Below are 11,405 nucleotides of genomic sequence, written 5' to 3'. Positions count from 1 at the left end.
CGAGGCAGTGAAGCATTAAAAGTGGTTCACTCTCTCATAATATTCAGCCTAATTTCCTGGTCCAGCCTTAATTCTCTGTGCAGATTAACGCAGAGGGAACAGCTTGTAACATTGCGGCGCAATCAAAACTCAGGACCACCAGGGCAGAGATAGTTAGGAAAAGTGTGGCTTTAATGTAAACACAACATTCGATTGGCTCAGCACAAACATTCCACATGAAAGCAACCGATAAACTACTGAATAGGATGGGGTTGCAGCACAAAAACATTCACAGTAAAAAAAAAAAATCTGGTTTAATCATAATATATATATACAGTACAGTGCTTCTAGGGTGAAAATGGAGATAGGATATGAGGACTGACTGATATGTGAAGGGTTAAAGAGAGCAGGGGATGAGAGGGTGAATTCCTGGGTAAAAATGAGGGACTGTACTTTTGATTTCCCTGCAAACAGAGAAACATGATGGATGGTGAAGAGGGGGTTAAATAAGAAATACTCCCCAAACAAAGACCACCTTAGGTGAGGTTGTCTTTCTACACGATTTACATCCAAGAGCCACGTAGCAGCCAGAAAAGGTGAATGTTGTCGCAGAGCTGTTTTGCACCTTCTGCACCTTGTTGTTTCATGAAAGGAAATAAATACAGTGCTGGGAAGAAGTATTCACCCCCTTACAGATTTCTTCTGTATTTTTTTTGTTTGGGTTTTTTAAATCATGTCTTGACAACATGAAGTAGGTAGTTCAAAAACCGACGAGAAACAAATTCATATTTAGCAGTCTGGAAAGAGTTCCAAAGCCATTTCTAAGTTTTTTTAAATCCAGTAAAATAGTAAGAACCATCATCCACAAATGGAGAAAATGTGGAGCAGTGGTGAACCTTCCCAGGAGTGGCCAACCTACCCTAATTCCCCTTAAGAGTGCACCAATGCCTCATGCAGAAGGTCAACAAAAAACCAAGAACATCTAAAGCACTACAGGCCTCTTTTCCCTTAATTAATGTTCATGACTCAACAGTAAGAAAAAGACTGGACAAAAATGTGATCCTTAGAGGAGATGAAACCCACTGCTGACCAAAAACAACACAAAGCATCATCTCACATTTTCCTCAAAATATCTTGATGATCCTCAAGACTTTTAGGAAAATATTGTGTGAAGTTTTTGGATGCTGTGTCTTGTGACATCTGGCATGAAACGGACGCAGCATTTTAGAAGAAGAATTAATCAACAGTCAAACATGGTGGTGGTAGTGTGATGATCTGGGTTTAGGAGGATTTGATGGATCCAGGATTTCTGTTCTCCATGAGTAAAATCCTAAAGGACGGTGTCCACCCATCAGTTCATAACCTTCAGCTCAAACACTCTTGGCTTATGCAGCAAGACAATGATCTGAACCAAACCACCAAGTCCACATCCGAATAGCGCAAAAAAAAAAAAAAAACGAAATGGATTTTGTAGTGGCCTAGTTAAAGTCCAGACTTAAATTCAATCAATATGCCGTAGAGTGAGCTTAAAGACCTTATGCTCAAAAACCTTACAATCTGTATGGGGGCAAAATTTTCACAGCCCTGGGCTATTCATTCAGGGAGGTAGGAGAAGGAGGCATAAATAAATAATTCAATATGATAAAATTTTAATTATATAAATCAACAGTATGACCTATAATTTCTGATTCTACTCCCCTATCTGTTGTTTTCAGATGGTTGGCACCAATGTTTTCTCTTCCTGTCTTTTTTTATACTACTGTCTGATCGGTGGCAACCAGCAGCCGCTCTGAACAGAAGAATCCTCTCTTTCATGATGTTTGAAAGCAAAACAGAGTGGAACCGACCTGCAGGCTTAATCAGTCATGTGTGAGTTTGAAGGAAAGTTAACACAGACTCCTTTTCTTTCTGTCCACACCCATCAGCCACAAGACGCCGTCGTCATCATCATCATCTCCACCTTCACGCACAGCAGCTCAACGCATGGAGCACCAGAGGCTGTATTCAGAGCGACAACACCTCAAGGTTCTGGGACAGCATGCTCCTCTGCGTTTCTGGACAAAGCTTTACCTGAATAAACCTCTGGTGCTTCCAGCCTTACAAAACATTCAACTTAAAAACACGTTTTTAAAATACAAAACTGGGGGGGGGGTTAGATTTAAAATAAGAGGACAGGGATACAAATCATGACAATGATCCAGTGTGGTGTTTGACGGCAGCTCTTTGGGTCCCATTTGGACGTGTAGAATTACATATTAATGTATTTAAGAATCATCAAAATCATCATTATTAACACCTCACGCACTCCATGATGACGTCTGTGCTTCTGGCTCCGGGCCTCAGTATAAGCCGCAGCCTCTAAGGTTGTTTGCAATAATGATGTCGGTGACGGCATCAAACACTACCTGGATGTTTCCTGTGTCTGTGGCACAGGTCAGGTGACAGTAGATCTCCTTGTTGGGGGAGCGGTTCTTACTCTCAAACTGAACCTGAATATATGCAGTAGCGTCTTCGTAAGTATTAGCACCTGGAGAGGAAAAGAGGGGGGAGACAGCGGGGAAAACGTGACACTCGGTTTATCTGCTCAGGACGCTGAGGAGAGGACGAATGTCCACGGACTCACCTGTGTATTCTGGAAAACAGATCGTCAGTGGCGACTTCTTGATCTTCTCAGCGAACAGATCTTTCTTGTTGAGGAAGAGGATGATGGATGTGTCGATGAAGAACTTGTTGTTGCAGATGGAGTCAAAGAGCATGAGGGATTCGTGCATGCGGTTCTGCAGGAAGAAGAGCAGGACTGAGTGTTTTAGTTATTGTCAGGAGACATACAGAGAGAGAAACTCACAGCACTACCTCACAAAACACCAGTTTCACAATGTTACAAGAAACATATTTAATCATCTGAAGAACTTTGTGTGCAACGCTGACACTTCATGGTCTGAATATTATAACGCGCTGCTTTCTGGTCTTCCTGAAAAAGGAAATGATTACAGCTTCTTCAGAATTCACCTGCAGGAATGGCAATGAAGACCACAAAGCGAGCTCCGTCACACGGACTTAAAAGCGTCTACCATGGCTTCCAGTGCATTTTTAGAATGGGTTTTTACTGGCGTTTAAAAGGTCTCGGTCCACCCTATTTGTCAGATTTGCTTGTGTCCTACAGGCCCGGCAGACGGCCCAGATCTCCTGGAAAAGATGTGTTGATGCTTAAAATGGGAACTAAAACTGAGGTGTTATGTTCCTGCAGTGGTTATTTTCAAATGGTACTTTAAATCTGACAACAAGCCTCATTGGAACGTATATTCTAGTTTACCGAGATGTATTTATGGTTTAATGTGTATATATATATATATATATTATTTATTTATCATTCTATTTTAGTTTTTACTATTTTTTTTACTCAATATGCATTATAAAATGGATTGATGTTTTTTTTTGTTTTTTTTACCATATTTCAGTTACTGATTATTCTATTTCAGCTTTTATAAATTTAAGTATTCAAATAACTTCTCGTTTCTGTTTATTTAATAATTACAGCAAGTAGGCTATTATCCATTTATGTTTTAATATTTAGTTTGTTAAGTATTATCTATTTGACTGGATTGTAGTCTGGTCATTTACTCTTAATTTTTTGACGTTTTAAGAATATTATTGTTTTTACATTTATTTATCTCTTGTGTTGTCTCACCAGGCTACACTATTGTTTCCTTGGTTCTTCATCATTTAGAATAGATCTATCTATCTATCTATCCATCTTTTCTTCTTTTTTTTTTTTTGTTCATTTACCTGGTTTGGAAAGCACTTTTTGTTACATTTGACTGTATGAGAAGTGATCTATAAATACCCTTTGATTGACTGAAGTATGGAGACAGCATGATGGCATAAATGAAAATTATTTTCTACTGTAGAAAGTCACAGCAAAACGTTTCCCGGGTACTTACAGTTGTTTCATCTTCATGGAGCACCTGGTCATATCCACTCAGAGCAACGCAGAAAATAATAGCTGTCACATCCTCAAAACAGTGGATCCACTTCTTCCTCTCTGACCTCTGACCACCAACGTCGAACAGCCTGGAAACAGAGACAGCCTGTGGGTTCAGAGCAGGAGCTAAAACTGCTCAAATTCAGTCCTCACTAGCTGCAGCAATTTTTTTTTACCTGAAATGGAGATTTTTGAAGGTGAAATGGGTTTCAACAATGCCAGTGGTCTTCACTCGGGTCCTCAAAATGTCCTGCTCTGTGGGCTGGTAGTCTGCCGCCCCAATACGGTCTAGACTGTCCAGGTAGCTGTTGACAGAAGAAACAGAAGAAAATAAGGAGAAATCAGAAGACCATTGTTTTTTTTGCTACAAAACTGTGGCTATTTGCTGCTCTCACTATTGAGCCGAGTCATTCAGCTGGTATTCCCGAGCGCGGTTGAAGCACTCCTGAGTCCCGGGATCGGTCCATAGACGCTTCATCGCAGCAAGAAGCTCTGCAGAGTATGGCTCTGTGTCCTCCATTCGACTGACGACATCACAGACCAGCTTTGCGTCAGCCTGTTTCATAAGTTTAAGAGAACAGACACTGAAATATAATCTTGTAAATTATTTATCACCAGCTAAAACAGTTTTGTGGGCTTTTATAAACAGCATGTATATGAATTTATTTTTATTTGAAATACTTGATCAAATCTAGCTTCACTTACATTTACAGTTCTTCTATGACACTTTCACATTTCAAGACTACATCTATAAAACTTCCTTTTCTATAGATTAACTCTTTACATGGTGGGGTGTGAGTGAGACTAACTTTTCGGTCCTTGTCTCCAAACTCAATGCCCAGTGAATCCATGGCTCGAAGGATGGCTGCCAAGCTCTGGATGGTGTTGCTGTATACCACAGGCTTATACTGCTTCACATCATCCCCAGAAAAGCCATCTTCATGGATAATCCTGCAGGCGTACAGAGATATTATCAGCCAGGCACAAGCCTGGACTAAACAGAAAGAATAAAAATGTCTTACATGTCCATATGTTCCTGCATTTCAAAACAACTGACTAATTACAATAAAAGCTTCCCTTTTCCCACTTCTTCTGGAACTGTGCATGCTTCTGTGATGAGTTTTTGCTGTATTTTCTCATCCTTCCTTCTCCGTCATCTTAAAGTGGAGCAGAAATTGATCCCATTCTCAATCTGTGATGTGTAATTTGGCAGTAATGTGATATTTAAATCATTTATAATGCATGGGCAAGGGAGTGAGATCAATCTGAGCACTAATCAATCACAACCACACAAGACTGAACACAACTAACCTCCTTATGTTCTGGGCCATCAGCACATCCTCACCCTGACTGACTGAATCTATAAGTAATCCTGCAGAAAACTGACTCACAATCCAACATTCAGACCCCTTGGAGCAGTTCCTCATCGCATCATTCGCAAACACTGATTGACATCCAATGAGGAAAACAGATAGGGGATGATGATTTTCATGTTTCCATCTCATCAGTGCAAATTATGAAAAGATGCTTCGCAGCAGAGATCAGCCAAATGGCCTGAATCTGCAGCACCATCATCAAAATTAACAGTTTTATGGAAGAAAAAGTTAACCTTCAGGGAGGGAATGAGCACAGGTGCATCTTTGGAAAAACAAACAGGATGCAGCTGATGATTAATTTTATTTTGTCTATTGAAAAATAAATGGATTGATTCATTTGTAAAATTTGTTGCTTTAAACAAATACCAGTTTTGGTGGTTTACTACAGAAATCCTTATAATCTTTATTATAATCTGAGATATGACAGTATTGTTGGGGTTAAATAATGTACAACGTCAGATTGATTAGGTCTCATCTGTTTAAAAAAATGGGTATGGGTCTGTGCACCATAAAAGTTGAAATGTGCCGGGTTTCTACAATTAGTATTAATGTTGAAGGCAGTATAAGTTATTAATGAAACTTCTTCTGACCAATATAGGGTGCCAACATGGAAAAGAACAAAAATAGACATCACTGACATTTCTGCAGTTGAGTGGCAACAGCAGCAACCTTGTTTTATTTATAAAATCTGCACATCAAATCCACCCTGCTGTATGCATCATTTCACCTCGTTTGTTGACTCCTTATGCCTGTTGATACTACACTTCAACTTATTTCTCAAAAATCCAACCAGGAATATGACTTCCACTGTATGTGACAATGATGTCATCATGCTCACCTCCAATACCTGAACTTTATCACTCAAAGTGTGGAGTAAAACCCATTCATCCACTACTTGCATAGGACAGAGCAAGGCCTGAGAGCATTTGTAAACAGTGTTTTTGAGAAGCGTCTTGGGTTCAGGCCAGAGTGGTACGTTATGCTGCAACCTGGGAGCACTCGGAGGGTAATGAGGGTGAATGGAAACAAGAGGAGGCAGGCCAAACTTCTCCCAAGATACATGGTGAATCCCATTTCACCCCTTGCTCCTCATTTGTTCCTAAGGGGTAGGCCAAGCCAATTGTTTATGTAAAGTAGGAGGAGGGAGAAAGGAAATACACTCACAAAAGTAAATATTTTCTTCATGATCATATTTTATAAGCACAATAATCATTAAAATCTCTAGTTTATAGTGTTCTCATACATATATACGCATATGTATATTTATATGATCCGAATTCAAATAATATTTAGCTTTTAAGATTTTACCATGAAAACAGCCATTAGAATGTTACCATATGGCATATTTGCAGTATAGTATAATTCAACCATGTTTAATGATTTTTATCTAAATCTATATTAAATTTTAACATGCTGGAAAAACTATACAACATATAGTATATTTGTTATATTTATGTTGAAAACCCAAACATATTTTAAACATATTAATGTAATGTATTTGTCAACAGAGTACATTCGGAGTTATATTTTTGTTCTTCTGTAACAATCATTAACAACGGGTGCTGCAGGATTGTAACTGTATGCGCAGAACATATTGTACATATCAAGTCACATGTGTTTATGTAGTAAAATAAATGAGAATTGCCAATGCATCAGCTGCTTGACAGAGTTCCTCATTTCTAGGTGGTATATTTTAACCCCTACCTGAATTAAGTGCCAAGGGAAAGAGGTATAAGGGATGACCCAAGGAAATGGGATCTAGTCCTAATATTGTAGGGAGGTCTTTGTTTTTTCGTGCTGAAATATCAAGGAACTTGACTAAGAGGTTTATGGAAGACAACAACAGTCGTTTAAAACATCAAAGTGATTTAGCTTAGACAGGGGAAGGTTTAGACGTGGTTTTAGAAGCCATATTTCTGAGTAAATCCGCTTTATAGGCAAAGTACTCCCGGCGATATCGGGCACTTAAAGCCATTAAGATTAAAAGCAGAGGTATTCACTAATGGAGCAGTAGTGACCTCACTGTAATTCACACACACACACCCTGTACATATCCCTAGCTGCACACTCCCTGTAGTCAAGCGAAACCCTCGTTAACTACATTTCAGCACCCCCGGCGGTGAAGAGCACCCTGGGACAGCCTCGCTAGCGGTCTGCAGGAGGTGCTGGAGTCACCGGTGCTCCTTTGGGGTTTCGGCCTCTCGAAACATGGCGGCCCAGCCTGCTTCCGTGCAGACAGGGGAGGCGCAATCTCGGGCCTTTCACTCTGGCTCAGTTTGACAGCGGATAAAATGAGCCCAGAAATGGAAAAAAAAAAAAAGTATAGGACACTTACTTCATCTGTTTGACGATGGTGCTTTTCCCGGATTCTCCACCGCCTGTAAAGAACGGAGGGCAGAAGCAGTGAGGTCAGCACCACGGAGAGCTCCTCCGCCCCACTCAGCCCCACCATAAGCACAGCGAGGCGCTGCAGCCTCTCCTCTTACCGAGCAGCAGCAGCTTGACGTCCTTGGCGGCCGTCACCCCGTCCTCCTTCAGGTTTTTCTCGATGGCCTTGCTCCGGTCCAGAGCTGCGCGCTCCTCGGCGCTCAGTGTACATCCCATGTTTCCTGACGAATGAACAATCCTGTCGTCTCCCCAGTCCGCCCTGTCCCTCGCCGACTCTCGGTCGCTGCGTTTCGTCTCACTTCGCTCTCTCCTCCCGCGCTGGCCGCTACAGCATTAGGGCCCGGATTGAGGGCGAAACAGAGCCGGGATCCCGGAACGGTCTTCTCTCCGTGAATGCAAGCCTGTCGCTCGGTGCCCTCGCTCAGAGGGGGTTGGGGGGTGGGGTCGTTGTGACAGAGCCTGCAGGGTTGGGGTTGTTAGGTGGGGAGGGGGTCTCCAGCTTTCTCTCTCCCTGTATCTCTCTCTCTCTACAGGGCGGCGCTGATGATGACGAGCCTGAGCGCTTTCAGCGTATCTGTACCAAGGCAGGCAGGGCAGGAGGGTATAGCAGGCTGTTGTAGCATATAATCAAAGTGGCGGCTGTGATTTAGCACAGTTGGACAAGTGACACATGATAAAACAATACTTCTGTCTCTAATACGGCATTCTACTTGTACTCTGGAATCAGAATCTGAGTTGTATGCTGAAAAAGATAAAAATAGCTGATCATCCAGTGAAATCAGAAGTCTCATTTGGAAAGTAAGCATTACATGAATGACGCCATGGCACGCCACTCATTCTGTTGCACCTCAACAAACTAAAATGCAAGAAATGATCTGAGATTCTGCAGTCTCGCAGAAAGCACGTAACCTGTGCTTCCAACAAGTAGGGAATGCCTATGGAATTGTACATGCATAAAAGCAATATGAACCAATTGACAGATGTTATGGTTTATTTTCTGTTGCCCATGTGTTTGCATACATAAAGCTATGTATGTGCGACTATTTAATGAGATACACCAAATCAGAGGTGCAGCACCATACTTTCACAACTTTGATCACAAAATACCCACAGCTGCCATGTTGAATATTAAGGTTAGGGTTTCTATCCTAATAAGAATTAGGACTTTGAAGGTGAATCAGATGATCTGTCTGACACAAAACTACATGTAATGCACCACAGATACTCAATCGAAGGATGATATTAGTTTGTGTTTATTTGGTCAATGAAACCCGTACAGAAACTGACATCGCTTTATAGGTTTGCACCAAATAATACATTTTACCTAAGACTTATCAGTGCACACATCTCTTAAATTCACCAGCAGATCTGGAATAATTCCCCTGTTTATAAAACATGTGTGTTCAGTACAGTTAAAAACCATTAACTTTTATATTCCCAATGTGTTCCTTACAAACTGCCTATGAGTTTGGCAAGGTGTAAGGATCCCCCTTTGAGACCAACAGCTTTACGAAATCCACTGTTGTACTCAAAGCTGACTAGGGATGGGAGCCATGTTGATTTTCTTTTTTACATAGAGGGTGCCCAAATAGTGCCGCCGCGTGCACAGTGAGGTAGGTGGATACACTCTATATTATTTTTGTCATAGAAATAGGAATCAAATATATCTAAATAATATTTCTTCTAGTAAAAGTTTTATTTCCATGCGCAGCTGAGACTGTATTAGAAAACACAGCGTTCAAATGTATAATTTAATACTCCTTAAAATGTTTAGGTGGCAATAATGCATTCTATAGGCAAGACTAGATATGTAAATCAGTTCTTCCTAATTATGAAGAACCTTTCATATGTCCAGAGTGGCTTTTGTGACATTACCTGTTCAGAGGAGATATGTTTTTTTTCTATAAATATCAAAAATTTCTGTTCTGATTAGGATGACTAGCAATCTGAAGTCCTGGAAACTTTTTTATGACAAGTAAAAGTGAATTATGGGCATTTGCGCTAACGATGTGAAGAATTTATATGATAAATTGGCCTGCCATAGACCAGAACTGGCAGAACAAGACTCACCTTGCAATCTGGTTTACGTCAGAGCTGCCGAGCTCTAATCACATCCAATGAAAGATTGTTAAAATGAAAGATTGTTAAAATGAAAGATTGTTAAAATGAAAGAAACGTTCAAGTGGCAAATGTTGCCGTCGGATCTGATGTCATTGTTGGAAGTCGTGTTGGTTTAATGGAATTGAAATGTCCCAAAAACGACCGCCGTCACTTGTCCTCTATTCTCCAGCAGCTGGGTGACGTTTAATCGTGTCAACAACATAAGTAGGTCTGAAAAACACCCGGTGGTGGACATGGAGCACCAGGTGAACCTTTAATTACGTCAATAATAGGGCAGGAAATACACGTATTAGTAAAATACAAGTTACAGATGGGTGTGTTTATTCGGCTGATTTTATCTGGTGTGCAATACATACAGCTGCTGAGAAACCAAATAGTAACATCAAAAAGTAAATACCATATTCAATTATTTAGAAACTGTACCTAACTATAGCCGATTATCATTTGATCTGTCTGCAAACTAAAAGGAAATTACTACAAAATTAAAATGTATAATTTCTAAGTAAATCAAATTATACAGTACATGTAAGCCTATACGACAATAAATTTTAATATTATTGAAAAGCTAATTTTAGGTAATTCAGTTCAAAAAGAAAAACTCATACATAGATTCATTACACAATGATACAGTTTAGGCATTTGTCCTTGCATATCTAATATTGCACAAGCATAAGACCAGCGATTTGTTTTCACATATATAAGCTTATTGAAAAGTATGTCTTTTTACTTTAAAGTATATGCATGCAATACTTGGTCAGGGATCCTTTTGCATAAATTACTGCATCAATGTGGCATGGCATGGATGATGTCAACCTGTGTTCAGGTCAGATCAGTTTGCTGGCCAATCAGGCTCAGAGATACCATGGTCACTAATAAAGGTATTGGTAATGTTGAAAGGCGCCAAGTCCTGCAGGAAATCCACATCTCCTTAAACTTTGTCAAAGAAGCATGAAGTGTTGTAAAAAATATTGTTGGGAACCTCCCTTGACTTTGAACTTGAAAAACCAGTGGACCAACACAATCCTGTCAAAGCTGCAGTTATTCCTGTTGCTTGTACAGCTTTTTCTATCAAACTTTCCATTAATTTCTTCTTTAGCAGTGACCTTTGGCTTGAAACCTTATGGAGGGTGTCGAAGACCATCGCTGGATAAATTGTGTTTTTTTAATCGTCTTCTGTGATATTGTACTTTCAATTCAAAATAAACAGGAACACATTCTGTCACAAAATGAATATATATATATATATATATATATATATATATATATATTTATATTCATTATATATATAATGAATATAAATATATATATATAGAGAGAGTGAGAGAGAGATTATGGATTAGTCATAAAATTTATTTAATCCTAATTATAATTTATTACTTAAGTAAGTAAATTTGCAGCACTGTCATATTTTAGAAGTTAAATCTTCATGACCAATGGGCGTGACATCTCTTTGACCAGTTCTGAGAGAAGCTAAATGTAAGGAGAGATATGTCTGCTGTAATCACTTCTTATACAACTGCATGTCCATTTTGGGGGTTTGTGCCGATACCATAAAGCTG

General features: G+C 39.8%; 1 protein-coding gene across 1 annotated transcript; it reads right to left on the bottom strand.

Moving 5' to 3' along the window:
- Nucleotides 1-148: 148 nt before the first annotated feature.
- On the bottom strand, nucleotides 149-10,010 carry gnao1b (guanine nucleotide binding protein (G protein), alpha activating activity polypeptide O, b). Its single transcript, XM_047364168.1, has 8 exons — nucleotides 9,796-10,010; nucleotides 7,824-8,336; nucleotides 7,673-7,715; nucleotides 4,771-4,912; nucleotides 4,357-4,517; nucleotides 4,138-4,266; nucleotides 3,921-4,050; nucleotides 149-2,756 (listed from the first exon to the last, which is right to left on the bottom strand). The coding sequence occupies exons 2-8, from the start codon at nucleotides 7,939-7,941 to the stop codon at nucleotides 2,556-2,558; spliced, it is 924 nt and encodes a 307-aa protein (XP_047220124.1). The 5' UTR covers nucleotides 7,942-8,336; nucleotides 9,796-10,010; the 3' UTR covers nucleotides 149-2,555.
- Nucleotides 10,011-11,405: the final 1,395 nt, after the last annotated feature.

This window comes from Girardinichthys multiradiatus, chromosome 4 (assembly GCF_021462225.1).
Source record: "Girardinichthys multiradiatus isolate DD_20200921_A chromosome 4, DD_fGirMul_XY1, whole genome shotgun sequence".
Taxonomy (NCBI): domain Eukaryota; kingdom Metazoa; phylum Chordata; class Actinopteri; order Cyprinodontiformes; family Goodeidae; genus Girardinichthys; species Girardinichthys multiradiatus.
The sequence above is the reverse complement of the archived record's forward strand: the minus strand, read 5'-3'. Positions and strand labels throughout refer to the sequence as shown.